Genomic DNA, 19201 nt, shown 5'->3' on the forward strand with positions numbered 1-19201 from the left:
TGTCTGTGCCTATCAAGGGCTGTATTTTTCAGCCGTATAAATAATGTCTCCTAAATATATCTTTTCAGCTTTTCTCCAGTGATACGGTACAGATTTTGACACTGGGTTCCAATAATGCTGCATGGTGCAGTCATAAGTTGCTGTTTTGAGTGTTTCTGTGGGTTTTCCGGCTGAACCTTTTCCACTTTCTAAGCTCGCTAACGCATCTCAGCTGTGAGTTTAGCAGAAATTACTGAGCTATGATTGCATGCTAATATGCAGAATCACACTGAGAGTGTTGAAAGTGCCAATGTGAAAATGACATTTTCTGTACGAAAACTTCAAAAGGTTTGCTCTCATCGCGAGGCGCTTTTGGAAAAGCTGCATCAGTGAGCATGGAGATAAAAACCCGGTGCGTGCGCTGCACATATCTGTCTTCTGACAACGTACGTCATCCCACTGAGTGCGGTAATGAGACCTTTTATTCAGAGTGTTAAGGCCTCTCTTTCCAACTGCTCCCTGCTGTCTGTCCTTAGCAGACCAGACCACTGAACCTCTCCAGCTGCCGACATCATGAGTGAGTATGACTATTTGTTGTTTCCAATTGGTTTGTCAAGAGGAAGCTATTCATATTCTCCACATTTGCAATGGATGAACAGCGGATAAAAAATAAAAATAAAACAAAACGTCCGTGCACAATGGTGCCGTTTGAAAATTGCTGGCACGGTGGATGTTTATTGGAAAGTTAAGCAGTGCATAAACAAAGCCGGGTGGGTACTTCAGATCTGCAGCCAACCAGAACATTGAACTGTTGTCTAACTGTCATTTGAGTTCCCATTTTATTCATCTTCCCTAGCTTTTAAGCTGCACACTGGATCACTTTCCTATTATATAACCCAGAAAAAATAAGAAAGGATGAGCGCCACGCCACAGTGATCCACATCTCGAAATCCTACATTAATTTGGCAAACTCAAAAATGAAGGAAGTAATAAAATATATGATACTCAAATAGCAGACTTCAACTGATTAGGTTTAATTCCCATGACTTTAAAAAGCAGTGCATGAATTTGGAGGTGAAACCAGCTTCCCCCCCTCACAGACGCACTGTTTGTTTCTCAGGCCGTGAAACCAAACCGCTCCCTTATTACTCTTCCTCACTCAAACCCAGGACTCCGGTTTCTTTTTACAAGGCCAATAGTTTTGTTCCAAAGCATTCGCTGTGCTCTGCCGCGCTGCACTCTCGCTGCAGAACACTGACACACTCCAGAGCCCATTATCGCTTTCGCTATCAGGTGAGCGGAGCGTGGATGCGGCTCCCCTGCCAAGTACATGCTCTCGCTGCGAATTCAATTTGTGGCGACACTTTCCGTCTGCGGGAGTGTCACTGCACAACATGTCCTTTTTCCTAGACGCTCGGGGCCACGGGCCGCGCCAAGTTTCTTGAGTCAGCTCAAGGGGAGGGTGTGTGGGAGACTGGAGATCCCCAACAGAATACGACAACTTGTTGCTGAGTTTGTGGAGGCCAGTAAGCTTTGGGTTAAAACATATACTGAGGCTGAGCATATGTAAATCAATGTCTGGAGGACTGGAGTGTCTCAAACTTTAGGTGTCATCATCTTCAGCCAGTTTGGGCATCACTTCTGCTTCCACTGTCGCGCTGCACTGTCTCTCAGTTTTGCTGCGAAAATCTAGTGTTTCTATAGTGACTAAAGCCCAAACAGTCCAAGTGAACGTTGAAACCACCAGGCCACAAATTACACCTCTATAACCTATTTTGGCCTCCAAAGATATATACAGTGTACTTTTACATGATTGCAAGTGCAGTATGATTTGCTGATGTCCTCCTGAATTATCCCTTAAACATTTCTGGGTTGAGACTGGTGTGATCTCTGATCCAAATAGACACAAATGCGCATACCAGGTTCTCCATTGCGGCCTCTTCTTCCTCGCTTTCCTGGAGGTCCTGCGAAGAAAAAAAAAAAATAAGAAGAATATAATACAGTTTGGTCAGTAATTTAATTGTCTCTTTGTTTGTGTAAGTTTCACATCCTTCAAACATTCTCACAGTCAAACTGACCGACACCAGCAAGAGGAAGAAAACTGTTGTATTTGGACAATAAATGCTCCTTAATCTGAATGTTTATTAAATATTTAGAGTATTATTTAGGCGTGAGCCGAGAAAGAAGGAAGCGAGATCGACATAGCCGCCCTACAAGTTGTCATCTCAATTCCTTTCTCTTCTTCTTTTCCAGGTTTTATTCCGGCGTGGATGCTTTGGTTTTTAATTTGTTTACGTGGATGGTATTTTTCCTGTTAGCTATTTTCCTGTCAAAACCATCATGCTGCTGAATCTCAGCTGGAGGAGTAAAACAATTACACGCTTTGCCACGTTTTACAAGTTAAAGGCTTGACTGGGTCATGTTGTTTGCGGGTACTCCGCATGAGAAATGAAGATGTTTTGTTAACTGGCTATCTGTTTTTGTTCACATATGAAAATGGTCACGCTCTGACTGTGACACTTGAGGAAGAGTGGAGCTATTTTATAAAGTAGAACCAATGTAGTCTTATGCATTGCTTGGATAACAGGTAGAAAGTAAAATTCTACCTTCCACTCAATATTAAAGGTGGACTGCATGCTTCTGTGAAGGGTAGCCTCAAAATCAAAAGACAGTGAATAATGTTGGCCATCTTGTGACAAGTCAATGTTCTGCTGGGAAACTTTTGGACCTGGCATTCATGCGGATGTTACTTAGACATGTAGCACCCACTTAGACCAGAGCAGGAACCTCCACCCCATAGCAATGACACTCCTTGATGGCAGCAGTCATCCCTAGCAGGATGCAGCCTGACACAGACACACACACAAAAACGCTTTAGGAACAACTTGACCCAAACTGATCAAGCATCTGTGGGATGATCCACAGAGGCCCCTCCCCTCAACCCATAGGACCCAAAGGCCCCCCACTGACAGCATCCTGTTATCAGACACCACAGGACACCCTCAGAAGGTCCATGTCCATTCTCTCATGAGCCACAACTGTTTTGGAGTGGAGGCACAAGGGAGACCTACACAATATTAGGAAGGTGGTCATAATGTTATGCCTGATCAGTGTCATAAAGTAGTCCCTATGTAGTCTTTACCTCTGAGGAGTCCTACAACAACCAGAATACTTCTCAGTTTGTCTTTTCACAGTCCAATCTTGATTCTGCTAAGCATTTGTTCCACAGATCCACTTCCTGTTGGTAAGTGAAGGTACTTCCAATTAAATCATGACACCACAAAACAACCCATTACACCAGGCTTCTAAGTAAGGATTCTGCAAAGGTCATGTGTTGACATTTTGCAGGCAAATAGACAGGGATAACTCCACAGTTAACTACACATATACTTCATCATAATACTACATCTCCCATTTTTTTTTTCAATGACAGAGGCCTTGTTGAAAGTAGGTGAAGTCCCCCTTTAGAGGAACTGTCAGGATCAGAATTGGCCCAAGTAAGACAAACTGCCTGGTTCCGCATCACAGGAAATCAACCGATCCAATTTCAGGGAGCGGTAATGCCGTGAACATTATTATGCAAATCATTTTCAACCTTCTTTTGACCTCCGTTCAGTCAAAGAATAGCATTTTAGTCATGTTCCGTGTTCAAGATAATTACGGTCATGTAATGGCCGCGGTGAAACTTTCTGAACAGACTGCAGAGTTCGGCATTAATTGCATGGATGTCAATAGTGGCTCCGAGGGATGAGCTTTTGTCCGCATCTACAAAACAAAAGGTACAAATACAAAATAATCACACTAATTACTGATCTAGATAACCTAACCCGACCTAGCCCACTATCCCTTTTGAGAATGCCATCTAATCAACCTTCCTTTCTCTATTTGCCAGCGTTTTTGCACCATGCACAAGCCCTCTGCAAGAGAAGAGAATAAAAGAAACGAAGTAAGGAGCTAAAAAAAAGAAAGAAAGAATAATCCCCTTTACATCAGGCTTGACTGATTTATGACATTCCAGATGTGTTATTGGGGTGCAAAATGTTGCACAGGATTATGTTGCACAACTCTTTGTACGATGCTTAGTCCTCAATTTGATCCCACCGTTTGGCTCGGCTTCAGCTTCCAACTCGACTCCTTTTGAACAGCTTCCAGGATAATGTCAGGCGCTGCCAGTGAAGGGTCCAGGCACAGTTTAAAGTATGTAACCACAGGTGGAGTTTGACTCCCTCTTTACTATGGTTCACATCAACCCTGGTTTCGCCATAGGTTTTTGAGGCTTTAAAAGAAACAGAAGGAGGTTTACTGCACTTGGCAGAAACTTCATTACTGCTCACTTTGAAATGACATTCGACACCTCTGAGAGGAACATTCAGCATGACGATACGACATCCTCCTGATTTCGGTGGTATATTTTTGACAGCTGCTAAGACAACCTTCCCCACATGGGAGCTTTACGTCCAAACTAAATACCCTGCAATATTTTCAGATATCATCATGATTCACAATATTCATCACAATATTTTTCATTCTGATTATAGACTGTAAGGGGAGACTGCCAAACAACCCAGACTATACCAGCACCATGGAAAGACTTGGTAGAAAGTACGGCATGCCAACAATAATATATCCGTTTATAAAATACAAATGAAAGAATAACTGACAATGTCTATAAGCACCAGTCAAAACAGATTTTCAGATGTACTTAAATTTCCTATAGAGAAAAACGTGACCAAGACTTCTGGTTATAAATGATACTGAATAGGATTTAAACTGGATCCTACAGCGATGAAAGACATTAAGGCAAAACATCACTGTTACTCAAAAACGACTGGCCTGTAGTGTAATGGCCTGCATTTTCCTCACAGTATCCCAAGCACGGTCACAGAAGAACGGTTTCAGAAAAAAAAATACAAACACGATAAGGGTCAGTTACTATGAACGATCTGTTGAAACCTTTCCAGCAGCGTTTGCATCTGAAAGTGAAATAAATCAAAGCGAACCGTACGTCCAAATGTTCAAATATGTGGTCAGACACAACAAATTGGATCCCGTGGTGTTGTCTTACATCGTGTTATTCTTTTGATAGTAAGCAGCAGAAAGACACTTTATAAGGCAGTGTTTTAGTCAGCCCTCGCAGTAAAATCTAAATTTGGTGATTTCGTAACTGTTCGTGGCTTACAAGCTAAACAACAGAGGACACAATAAAAATGAAACCTGATGAACATCACCACTTTTGTGATTTTTTTTTATTTTTTTGGGATGTTATGCTTACTTTATATGAGGTCATGTTTACTGCATTGATCAGAAAAGTCCATATGCGCAGCAACCTTTTGTGGTATTCTCAACCTCGTAAGTGACAAGTTGAAGCGTTTGCGGACGTTTTCAGAAAGGTGGAGGTGGAGGTAACTTAATTAACCAAAATTTTGTGGAATTTTCCTTGTAATTTTGTACGTCCTCAGAAAAAACTGATACTCACAACAGCCTCACCCTCTCATTTCACCCTAGCATTTCCTACATTAAGTTAGCCGGTTGTTAGCTTGCTAAGCTATTAGCCTCTGTGGCTTTTAGATGTCAACAGTTGCCCAGCAGCTGCATGACTTGACTGACTTTTAACGCCAAACATTTTGTGCACATAACTTTTCAAATCATAATCATAAGTTTCATTTGAAAGCAGCACTAGCATGGAACTGTGGTCACCCCTACTTCTCCATATTTGCTGGCATAGCTGATTCTTATGTAATGAGCCATTTAACGTCTCCAAAGTAATCACTGTACCTGTTAATCTGCTGTTTATAGATTGTGACTTGAACGGAACCAGGCTAGCTGTAAAAGCAGCATGAAACCATACAGCACAATCCTTTCTTGTCTGAAAATGTATTCACTTTCTGCTTTTGCGGGAATTGTCACACAACATTGGATTTTTACATACCATGCAGTGTTTTTGGTTCTGATAGCAGAAGTCATCTGAATGCTATTTAGCACGAGGAAATCCCATGTAACTGGAAACATTGCAGTACATGCTGTTTTAAGCCGTGAATCTATTCAGCAGGTGCTGTTAATTCCAATATTGTTTCACCGTTGCGCGTTGCTTGACATAACAAATATCTTATTTGTACTTTATGCAACTGAGACAAAGTTGCCTTTTACATGTAGCATTACCCATCATGCATAAAATATTCATTGGCCCACAGCAGCTAAGCGCCGGGCCTCCATTTGTCTTTTTCCTCCAAATCAATCAGTTTTAAGTGAAGCAGGCCCTGCCGGACTCATTTACAATACTAGCATTGTTTCAGAGCTTGATATACATAATCAGACCACTCAAAGCTCCTCTCATAAAATAATACAGCTATTCCCTAGAATAAAAGTCAAAACTTATGCCAAAAATAGCAAACCAAGTACCAGCAGCAACCTCCAAAGCAAATCAGGTTTGAAGAGAATTGGCTTTAGATTTCTCAGTTAAGCCCAATTGCACCTTCCTGGGTAAAATGAATGAATTCTGAAACTGCAATCAATAATCATGCAGAGTTTGTTTTTATTTCAGCATGTTGAAATGTCACCACGAGTGAAGCTTAAAACTTTTGATCCTAGACACTCTCCGTGCCACTTGCTGTGGTCGCTCTCAATGCAAATGAGGAAAGCAAAATGCACTTTTGCGTTATAGTTCAAATATCTCGGTTGTTGCCGTTCGAGCAGAAACAAAACCTAAAAAACACACATTTTGAACGTAAGATGCTTCGCTTTCTATCGATGCAACAAACATCTGCTTGAGATAAAAGGATTTTTATGTTTAATTCATTCACCTACATGTTTTCCGTGGTTCATTTTGAGGCAATTTCTCCTTTGTACTTTAAATAAACTGCTAATTTCACGCACACCAGGACCACCACACTCACCGACCCTACTGTTTATATACGAGTCACTTAAATGCGATGTCCAGCATGAATGTTTGGCAGAAATGTCACAGTCCTACGATACTTCCAGTGGCAAGGCTTTCAGAAGCTGACATGAAATTGTTTTTCTGGCGTTTGGTACAGTTATGGTGAATTTGACAACAACAGAGAAAGACACAGAAATAAATGGTATTCAGCCTGGCTTCAGGAAAAGGATCAACCGAGCAATTTTGTTTTGTGCGATATGACACAAATAGATTTTGCTTCCAGTTTCCCAGCTACTAAGGGTGACTGATAATGGTTTTATTATAACGTCATTCTAAAGATTTCTGCATTAAAACACCATCAGCTGATACGATACACTGAACCACTAGCTTCAGATCTTAGAACAAGGTTTCTCAGTTTAGCTGAAATGTTCAAAATATTTCTAGAAAAAATCACTGATGATCAATGTCTTTACAAGCATTCCAAGGATTTCGGAGGATTTAGTCAAAACAGACTTTATTATAGTCCATTTAATCCCACAACATGGATGGATGAGTTTATTAAACCTGGCAACACTTGGCTACTCAGGTCAGCGGAACTAAGGCTGCACAAAAGCTGGCTTTCTACTGTACAATCATTTGTTACTTTACAAGTACATTTTTGTGGAACCGTCTGGCGAAGGGGAACATGAATCCGATCCAGAAGCCTTATTACTCTGCATGACAATGAATAAATCAATATATGAAATGTTAATTCATGGAACACTGTGCCCACTGTCTAAAGGGAAAAAATGGAAATTTAACCACAGTATTACAATCAGCACCATCTATGAATGTCACTCTTTTCTTCATCCTCGGGTGGATGCGCATTGTAGTCAGAAATATGAAAGCCTCGCTTGTCGAAGAATTATGTAATGTGTGCACATTTCAGTAGAAGACTATTAACAATTTCGCTGCCCTCAAGAAACTGACAGGCAAGAAAGTCTAGATTTAAATCTTAATAACGCGTCTTCCACGAGGCACTTGCTTTATTTAATAGTTTATCGAACTACTGCAATAAGGTTTTTGGAGTTAAACAGTTTAACATTTAAGCTGATGTGTGTTTCCCTAGCACGAACACCCTCAGGAAATCAAACAGATAACAGTACATCAAGATTGATGAAGATCTGGACCGTGTCTTCGCCAGTTCCAACCCTCTCGAGATCATTAGTCATGGGTATTGTTGAGTGAAACAGAAAGTCCCCTCGAACTTGTGACCCACCAAACCCCTGAAGAGAAGCCCTTGGACTCCTGACCCCAACTACTCTTCCTAATCCCGTAACTTCCTGAAATGCTTTCAGTTGAAGATAGATGAAGAGAAAGCAGGAAGAACAAAGAGTTTCCTCTCGTAAAGAGCCCTTAAATGCTGGTACTTAGCTTAGCAGATTGTTCTCTAAATGTTTGTAGCATGACCAGTGGACTGCTTTGCTCTGAAGTTAATTGCACCTGACCCTATTTAACTGTATGTGCTTACTTCCTATAAGAAAAGCATGCCATGTATTTAATGGCTTTAAAAGAGGTCAGCTAAAGGTTCCCCAAATGCAACTCAAAAACCGCACCGGCACACAAAAAAAACCCAACAGTACCCATGGACGGGATCCTTTTTCCGAACGCAGCTATGTTTGCATTCGGAAAAATAACGTATGGGTATGTTTGTGATCCACTTACAACGGGCTTCACTTGTGTCACTGGAAGTTCAGCTCCTGGAAATTGGAGGTAAGTTTCCAAATTCCTGCAATCTGATACAAGGAGCAGACTACAGCACGGTTAGCATGTAATGTTATGCCTTTTCAAAGCGCAACCCTATTATCAGCCTTGTTTAATGGCGGTGGTTCTTTTAACTGCCTTTAAATAAGAGCCATGCTGCTGGGATTATTTTTCCTGCGAGACAAAAATAAGCTGTGGACGGTGATACAGGCAGGTATAAGAGTTAACCTGTTTAAGGTGTGCTAAGCTGCTAGCTCTCAGTGCTAAATCCTGACTTATTTCTCTTAACTGACTCTAGAGCGATTTTGGCAATGTGATATAAACACCATATTCTGCATAAGAATCTCGGGGCCGATTTTAATTTTCCCCAAGACCCACATTTGAATCCTACCCCGACCTAGGAAAACACTGTTCGAATGGATACTCCGCATTATTTCCTGATTCTGTGGCATATATCTTCATTATCCTTATTTCCAACTGTACTTAACTCCAATGCAACAATTTCCTGAATAAATATGATGATTACAGCCATTTCCTAAATACTTATTTGCAATTATATTTAATTTGTTGCCCAGAAAAGAGACCATTGTGTCTGATTTTTACATTTACTCATTGTCCTCTTTTTTGGGGGGTCCACTCATTTTTGTCACCACATAAAATCTTCGAGAGTGCGCACAGACGCGCACTCCCTGTGCTGTGTACGCGGTTTAAATGTTTATTTTCTGTTTTGCGAACGCTTCGGAGTGCTGACAAAATCTATTTCGCTTTTAATCAACTCTTACAAAGAACATCTTTGTGTTTCTCTGTAATAAATGTGTTGTTGTAAGCGGACGGGCATGTGTTTACATTGCTACTCAAGGCTGTGTGATTAGTTAGCTGGAAATTTACAGTAAAGCAAGACATCTCACTGATTAGGCCCTAAATTAAATCTAATGAACAGTCATGAGGAGTAATGAACACAGTCGCTGGCTTTGCAAAACTCATTTTCATTTGCGAGACATCATGAAAACACGGCGTCCTCACCAGGGCTGTTATCATTATGTTAAAGTTAAAACTAATTCACAGTCGAGGCCACTTGTTAATGTCAGAAAGTCCCAAGACATCATCTTCCAGGAATCGGAAACTAATTACACAAAAAGTGCATTCATTAAGATGCTGAGTGCAGAAATTATTTTTCACAGAAAAAAAAAAAAAAACACACTCAGTAGTGGTCAGAGCATGTTGTTATTGAATATGATGAATACGGCAATCTCGAGCCTGTGTTTGTTTGTTAGTGTGTGTGTTGAGTTTTGCACTGTGTATGTCCAGATGCCACTTATCAGTTCATTAAACTGCGAGTCAATCCATTAGGATGTGAGGAATTGTCTGTCTCTACAGGCTCCATTAGCACTGCGTCAGGTAGATTGAAACCAGTGTTCAAAATGAATCTGTCTCTCCCTGCACCGCGGGAATTAAACAGACTCGCAGTTTTCATGTAATTGTAGACACTTTTTCTTCAGTAAACGCAGTTCTAATGTATTTTTTTTTTTTTAACACTTCTACATCCTCTTAACGAAAACGCACACTCACTCATACATGCTTAACACGCAGTTTGAGGGACTGAAAATCATTACAGGACAAGCAGCTCTTTTCTTGTTTATGGTCAAACACACACACACTCAAGACAAGACAAATGACATGAATACGGCTGTGGCTGGCAGGCATGCATGGATCATCTACGCTTTTGCTCCGGTTCAGTGTCAAGGCTGGAACGCTCCTGAGGAGGAACCGGGGCCTTTGAGAGAGCCTTTTCATCACCTTCAGAGATCAATGTGTTTTCCTCTGGCAACATTCGGAGTGCTGGGATACTTGAGACCCACCCTGTTAGCTGCACACTGCAATTATCCTCCCCGCAGTACTGACTGCGGTCGTGATGGAAGCAGAACACACTCCCTGATGAGGGAAGGTCGGTAATAAGCCAATCGATCGGCCAAGTCCCATCACTTCATGCTACGAGCTAAATTGCTACAGGCGGCCATCCTGACGGCTCTATCAGAAAGCTTCACTGTCTCATGGACAAAGACATTCCTTGTAATATAAGCTACGCTTTCCAGTGAGGGACTGCTACTTTTGGGAAACATCATAATCTTTAAAGAATTTCACAATCTCATGTCTTTAAAATGAAATAGGGAAACGCTAGGATGAGCCCAGCATGGCTTGGCCAACCTGAAGCGTATTCCTCAGTGGAAATTAATGGTTTAGTTCAAGTGTTAAACCAAGTTAGACATTTGCACAGCGGCTCAGGAATCCGCAAGATAAATAGAACCTAATTTAATTGTCATGACGAAGTGGTCGAGTACAGCCAACAGTCTGGTCAACTTTCATCGAACCATATCGCCTTCCACCTGTACTCCGCAAGAGGTCTGGGCACTGGTGGAAGTGTGGTTAGCAGAGGCTGGAACAAAAACATGGCTGACCATTAAGCAAAGTACTGAAGGTCTCAATGTCGGTGGAATATGTGCAAGCAGCAGTACTACCAAATAAGAACCACTGACCAAGAGTTAATTAATTGACTCAGAATATGCATTCAGAAGGAAAGGCAACCGCAGCCCAACCTCTCAAGCATTGATTAGCGGCACAGTCAGTGACTGATTTAAACATCTGACCTGATTACGATGGTAGTCAATCAATATTCCTAATTAGACTATGAAGCTGAGGCACAGATAGCTGCAAATATAAGTCTACAGTGTGTTACATTTATTAGCCACTACAAGATCAACTGATTGGACCACTCACGCTGGTAGTGTCTTTATTTAACCTTTGGAAACGTAACTCTGTGGCATCCGCATGATCACCAAAGAAAGTGAGGACACACTGACACGTGGCAAAATGACTCTTTCCTGGGGATCAGCCAGAAGATGCTTTTGAAGCTTACCATGGGTGTGTTTGGTGAATATTGCGCCAGGCATACCCATGACGGCATGCACACTATCACACAGACAGACCTGCGTGAGCGTCCACGCCTTTGGCTGCTAGTACGTTGCGCCAAATGGGACGTAAAGTGCACGATTAGCATCAAATGATCCCCCCTCTTGTTCAAGTTCAAATGAAATACTTTATCTGTGTTTAAGACTCCTGCGGCGATTGGATGTCACATTGAAATCATGCGTAACCCCATACCTGCTGCTAACGGGTTTCATGACTGCTGGCTGACCTCATCAACACCAGGGATGTGTGTGAGCCAATACGCACAATATGTGGATGTGTGCGTGGCAGGGGTGTGTGGATGGATTTAGAGATGCAGAGCTATGTAGTGTGGACCACAGGGCCCCAGACTGCTCAAGGACACTTCTTCAACCAAGATGAAGTCACTGGAGAAAAGCCAACCGAACTCAAGTCAGAAATGTTATTGCAATCCTTAGCTATTTTGATAGACTGGCATACAGTATCCCCTCCGAACAGCTATCCAGTGCCAACAAAATTATACAAAAGCTCTTCAAGATGTTTTTTCTTTTGTAATCAAATACTATATAATTACATGTAGATTTATATAGAACATGTACACTACATGTCTCTTTTTAAACTATATTACTGCTGTTACATACTGTAATTTGTCACTTCTGTAGAAATACATTTCACTTAAAGGGGAACTACTGTTTTTTACAAAGCATAAAATACGGTCGTTTACTCACTGAAATAACTTTTGTGTCATTTGCACTCATTTAGGAAATAATCAGATCAGTGTATATCCATATAGTGGGAGTGACTGGGGCACCGAAACGCAGTCTCTAAATAACACATTATCTGCCGCGAAACTCGTTCATTTCGCAAAATATTTTGTTATGATACACTAGTGCTATTCCCCGTTGAGTCCAGAGTTACCTGTTATCATCATCCGGGGTCTGTAGATTGACCTACAGACCCCGGATGATGTCTTCTGACCTGGACGATGTCATCTCTGAGTGGCGCGCGCACCCGCAACAGTCGGCTTGTTTACCTGTAATTTGCTACTGCTAGTTTTTTGCAACATGGCTGAATATTTTTCTGATTCTGAGGTTGTGGACGAACCATCATTATTTCCTAAATGAGTGCAAATGACACAAAAGTTATATGGGTGAGTAAACGACCGTATTTTATGCTAGAAATAAGGTCCAGGTTGTAAAAAACAGTAGTTCCCCTTTAATGGAGGTTATTATAAAGCATATTGCCTGGATTTCTGTTGCAGCGTATTACTTGTGCTGCAATGGCCCTTTCTCCTTATGGTAAACCCTGACATTTTACTTACTAAAAACTATCCTTGAGAAGTTATAAAAAGGTGAATACCACTCATATTTTCTCATTTATTTTCTCAACAACATTTGACAGCTCTATTGCTAATCACTGGCTGCATTTACACTGACGATATTTTGTCAACCCAGCTGAAATAATTCTGATTGGGAAACATTCATCAGAATATAACATTTTTGGCATGCACACAGTGATCTCTGCCGCAAATTCCTTCCAATCAAAACGGCCCGTTCTGATTGAGGTGGTTCCACGAAGCATTTTTGTTCCAAGTGGGCAACTATTCTGATTATCATCAGAATGCTAGTGCCATATAAACACAGCCACTGTCTTTATAAGTCCTTTTCAGCATATATTGGTTCCAAATTCAAATATGTCTATTAAATATATATTTTATGTTTCATTTTTCTTTTGTTCTCTTTCACTTTGAGTAAACTGGCCCTTTGATCTAAGCAAGGATAGTGCCATTATCTTTTTCTGGTCAGCAAACCTGCAATTTCACTAGGAAGCGGGAGGTTCCTATCCCCTTTGATCTGTCCTCTGGTTGTGCAATATTGTTTTTTCCTCCACTCTACTGTATTTCATCCCTGCAGCTCTCAGGGGATTCACTTTCACTGCGTTTCAACTTATCAGCCGACCTTGGTGGTCTGAATCTGGTGTTCACTTCAGCGTTGACTGACCCTCGCTGGATTATTCCTGCAACAGTCTGAGCACGCAAGCGTGACGGGTACAGACTCTTATGTTGGAGATACTCGAGCTTGTCAACAGCAAAGGAAAACCTATGATAGACAGCCTGTGAGAGGGATGGGCTAGGAACGAGATCACTTAGTAGAACGAAGGGATGAAAGATTTACGGGCGAAATGGAAAGTCTAGAGAAAGTTTTTCTGAGCTTGTTGCGTGAAGTTGTTGAATTCATTGTTCATATAAAACTCCTCAGATGCTATGGTTGTTACATTCCAGCTATGTACACTGGACATTATATCGCAGCTAAGGGATGTTTTTATCATTTGACATGAAAGAATGAGTAAGATGGATGGAATTAAAGTCTGACCCTAGAGTTTCATCCAAATAAAAATACGCCACCATAAACTGCCCTCACTAAAGTGCCAATTTAGCCCTCTGTTGGGCACAGGCTGCAAAAAATACAATCCAATTTTTCCATTCAGCACTCCACTGATTCATAAAATAACGGCACACTATGTCAAATAAGCTGTGGTATTATTGGTAAGTAAAGTCCGGCTTTCAGAGAGACCTCATCTCTCCAGACCTGAGGGTGCTGACAGACTGAGACGGAAAGGTAGCTGCAGTTACTCACAAAACTATAAGTACCGGCAGGATATATGTGATAGTCCTGTCTGCATGCACATATCTACAACACATTAGATATTATGTGTGCCATCATTTCCCAAATCCCTTAAGAAAACTGGTGAGAACAACCTGACTACACATTTCATTGCTTTCCTAACCGCCCTAAATAAACAAGGAATAGAACAGATGAGCTCTGGGAGAATGCTGAAAGCTGTAAGTGTCTCCAAGCCCTCAAAGAGTCCTGAGTGGAAACAAAAATAAAGTGTCATCATTGGGCTGTCAGCCCTAGACTCACTGAGAGTCAGCCAGCCAAGAGTTTATTTTCCCAAAACCCAGGAAAACCCTCTAGATGCTCAGGGATGAGCAACATTCCTCTCAAAAGACAACCTCAAAACAACTAAATCAGAACGAAACACTCCTATTAGCAATTATTTCAGACCACAAATCATAGTAATCTTTCCATTATGGTCTTGTAATGTTGGCTTGTAAGTAAAAGTAGACACATCTAGAACAAGAAACATGCAGCTGAAGTAGAAACGAACTGGTAGGAGAGCCAAAAATTCCACGCAATTGACAAAGCTCACGTTTTTCTAACCTCTGTCAGACACACACAAACTACTGCACCATCAGTTACTTTTGTGAGCCATTAGCTCCCCTTAATGAGGGCAATTTTTTCACAAAGCACTCACAGTTCCTAACAGGAGCTTCCTCCGGAGCTGAGTCATAGCCGACGAAAAGCTTTATATACACCTCCCCTGTTTTCACTGCAGCAGAAGCAATTTTGCTGCAATCAGTCATGGGACTCTTATAAACAGGCATAAACGTAAATGACTTCTACTTACCTTGATTCAAATGAGGTAAAGTTAAACAAAACCTACATATATTACCACTTTCTCCTGAGAATCATCTCAGTCTCAGACCACCAGTTGCATTTATTTCCTTGTTTTTCATCTTCGCTGCCGTTAAAGAAATTGCTTGACATTCCATTTTTCCTGCTGAAACTTGGATGTTAACCTTTCTCTGAATATGAACCTGCTGGAGCCAATTAGTTGAGCTTAGCATAAAGACTGTAAATAACAGTAAACAGCTAACCTACTGACACATTTAAAGCTTAATAGCTGGAGTCTCTGCTGGTTGCCTGGCAGAACCAAAATCAAGTCATTGCACCTGGCAAAGAAATATTTCAGCAAACAATGATAAATACATAATTAAGCTTTCTCAGTTAAAATGCAAAACAAACCCACGTCAAGTTGCCTGTTTAGCAACCCGTTTGTTTCCCAGTGTTCCAGCCCGTTTTCCTGAGTTATTTGTACCTTTGTGTTTGCTTACTTTTTTGATTGCGTTTCACCCACTTCTGTGTTTTGGATTTTTCCCACTTTGTTCCTGATTTTGTACATTTTCAGCCAAGTTCTTTTGTTTCCTGCTCCTGCCTCCCTTTCCATTCTGCGTTTGGGTCCTACTTCACCACATAACCTAATAATAATCATCACTAAACCTTCTGCTTCCATTTCACAAAGCAATTGTGTATGCAACAAGGTAAGTCATGTTGTGCGACTTGGTTTGGTTCCTAGATTGTTTAAATCTGCATGATGACACAAGAAACTGATAAATCGTCCATGTCCTGGCAATTCCCATCACCATTAGCATCTAGACCCAAGGGGATTCCACCTATCTCGTTTCTTCTCGGGCCTACCCGAAAATGCTTACATCAGCAGGATCTAATCGCCAAAATCCTTCTGTTAGCATCGAACATAATGCGCTTTCTATTGATCTTTCTTCATTTAAGTCAGCAAATGCAAAGCACAGCTGAGAGCTTACTGTTTTTTAGCGCATCCTCACCCTCCAGATCTATCGCATTTAGGTGGTGTGTAAGTAGCATGGCAAATTTTGCCTTGTGCAATCTTGAGGTAGCTAATGTCAAGCTACCATTGACATTAGCGCTAACTCCAACCTTCTAGTGCATAATTTAATGCTGTAAAATGGCACATGAAAAGCTTAAAATGTGAAGACTTTTACACAGGTTGCTTTTCTAGCAGCTGAAATTAGTTTTCTAATTTCTTATAATGTGAGGAGCTTGGACATCTGGAGGGAGCTCATAGTAGAGCCGTTGCTCCTTTGCGTCAAAAGAGACCAGCTGAATGGGTTTGGGCATCTGGAGAGGATGCCTCCCGGAGGGCCTCTGGGAATACCTGGGGATCCTTCATTAAGAGCTGGAAAACACTGCTACAGTCTACGATGTCTGGAATACCCAGCCTGTTGCCACTGCAACTTTGGAAAAGTGAGTAAAAATAACTGGGAAGCCAGCCCGACTTCCCTCACCCACAAAATTTTTGCGGCCGAGAGTTGGTCTGAGGTCACTCTAGTGGGAGCTGATTATGCCCCAGGAAAGATCTGCCGGGCTAATCAAATTGATTGGGTGTGCTTTATGTGTTGATGGATAATAGAGTAACAGCTGCGAGGTCATACACATTCTTCGAGCGCTCTGAATTGGTTGTGGGACTATTAAATTCTGTCCAGGGGTATTTTTTCCCCAATGCTGTATTACCAGATTCATATTCTGAAGAGAGTCTGGCTACCTGATAGCTAACACAGCAAACCATTCATAAATTCATAAATATATCACATTACAGAAGGTAAATAAGTCTTAAATGCGTGACTTCAAGAGATGTCAGAATAGTATCACTATTCCAATTTATCTATTTTTCCCTTTTAAAGTACAAAGTCAAGCTAAAGTAATAAAAAAAGAACATAAACTTGTCAGACTCCTAGAACAGACAAAGTCCTTGATTCAGACGCAAAGTATCTAGGAGTATATTTCTTGACTAACAAAAAGAGATCAAATCAGGTCACCATTTTTTTTGCTCTGAGGCAGACACAATGAAGAGCTTTCAGGAAAATATGGCATCGAAGGACACTGTCGTCACCAGAGCCCTGCTGTAAGCAAAACCGATGGCATAGACCGTGAACCATGGCGTCCATCGCTTTCATGCTCTGAGAAACATCAGACGCGGGGCACACGCCACCATGCAAATATAATAAAACCATTTGGAAAGCTTAACGTAATATGAGGAAATGCATTAGTGTAATTGTATTAACCAAAATATTTGATATTAAATAAGACTGTTACATGCCACGGCGACTAGCTCATCATGCCGGTGGAAAAAAAAATAAAAAATGCGAATCATATGTGATGCCCGCGGCCTGGTTGATGTTTGCTCTGCGGTTAACAAAGACATGCAAACACACCGTAACACAATGCCACATGAGAAATAACTGGAGGAGATTTTTCATGATCCCTTGAAGTTCTACAGAAAAGTCAACAAAGTGTGTTATGAAAGCACCAAGGCAAAGTCCGTCTGCATCATGTTTCCCCCCTGTGTGTCAGTCAAACTGACCAAGTCAAAGGTTACAGGAGGAGGCGGAGGGGAGTTCATCCTCTTGGGATGATTTGTAATCCTGACCTGTAGTTTCAGGTGGTTGGAGGGCCACAGTAAAGCTGTTAGAGGGGGCCCTTCATCAGAACACATTGTTCCTATTATGGGTTTGATCCTGAAGGGTTTTAGCAAGAAACCCCAAATACCTCCATGCTAATAACTCCTCAGCTCTCATGGCATTGGATGCCTCGAAATAAACATTATGCCCCTTTTTATACATTAGTCTAAACTAATATCATATAAGCAGTTTTCATAAACATCTAAGTGGGTTTTCCTGGGATTTTAAAGGAGTTTTGGGGAAAAGTGATAAAGTGCAGATTTGTGACCAGAAGGCTGTCAGTTTAAATCCCATGACTGTCAGTAAAAATACTGTGAATGTGCAGTGAAACTAAATGTGCAACACTCTCTCCTCCTTCTAATTTCAAAGTTCCCTTGAGCGAAGAACTTAACCTCCAACTGCTCCGGTGAAGCTTCTCAGCAGCCCGATAAAGGACTGGGGTTTTACTGGGGAAGCTAGCAGGTGAGACTACAAAGCATCTGCAGCTGACAGAGAGAGAGAGAGAAAGAGAGAGAGCCAGCTCAGCCAATTTCTCCCCGGATGATACGTATCCATACGACTGACTCTTTTGTGTCAAAGTTATCAAAGTATTGCCTTTGTGTTTAGCAAAGCCAGAAGGCCGTAGATTCATATGCGGCTCATCTAATTCTCGGCAAATCCTCAAAAGGTCAAACTTAAGTCAAACCTACTACAAAACTTTTAAAATTCCTATTAATTTATAAAATGGAGCGTAAAATGCCACGTGCAAACCTCTGGGATATGTGCATTTGTAATAAACTGTTGGCCGTGGGGATACTTTTAAAGGACAGATGTGAGAGTGTCGTCAATCTCGACATCGAACTCCTGCCAAGAAAGTGAATTTACTGTACATTTCCAAACACGCCAAACTATTAGGAAATAATTGCAGGAGTTATGAACATCCTACTGACTGTCACTGTTTGACTGCTTAATGCAGAAAAGAAAAAACGGTTCAGTATAACAGAATGGCGTTTCCAAATGTTGGACTCCCATACATTTCCAGGAATACGCGATGTTTAAACAAAACATTAGCATTAGCACGGAGGGCAAGGTGAACCGTGGTAAACATGGAAAGTGACTCAGAAGTCCTGGAAAATGGAAATGGATGAAACCATATAAAGCATAATGAACAAGAGTTATATTGTGTTATAAACTAGGTGTTGCATGGACGTTTCACAGTATATTCAACCTATCTCTTGAATCTCTGCTAAACTGCATCGCTTTAGTAACCTTGTGAATTTATTTTAAGTTTAGTGTAGTGAGCATCTTGTTTGGTATCTTAAGAGTCCAGCTGGAAGTGTTCACAAACGAGAGCCAGGGCAGATTCAAAGAGGTTATGAGAAATTTGACGTTTAAATTAAGCTGGACAATCATCTCCTCTAACATCTCCCGTAATGAGAGAGATTATAGGAGACCAGGCCTCTAAATCTATTCAGTTCTCCCATAAATCATAAGAAGACACAGACGATTCAATTAGTCCTGCTTGCTTAACCTTGGCAGCACGGAAATTGCACCCCAAA

The 19201-nt window shown here is 41.2% G+C and overlaps 1 protein-coding gene across 1 annotated transcript in view; it reads right to left on the reverse strand.

Moving 5' to 3' along the window:
• col25a1 (collagen type XXV alpha 1 chain) overlaps positions 1-19201 on the reverse strand; it is a 150299-nt gene that overhangs the window by 65456 nt on the left and 65642 nt on the right. Inside the window, exon 3 of the mRNA XM_084553750.1 lies at positions 1899-1943. Within this exon, the coding sequence (XP_084409876.1) occupies positions 1899-1943 (45 nt within the window). The remainder of the gene's footprint in view (positions 1-1898; positions 1944-19201) is intronic.

Source organism: Chelon labrosus (assembly GCF_963514085.1).
Source record: "Chelon labrosus genome assembly, chromosome: 1".
Lineage (NCBI taxonomy): Eukaryota > Metazoa > Chordata > Actinopteri > Mugiliformes > Mugilidae > Chelon > Chelon labrosus.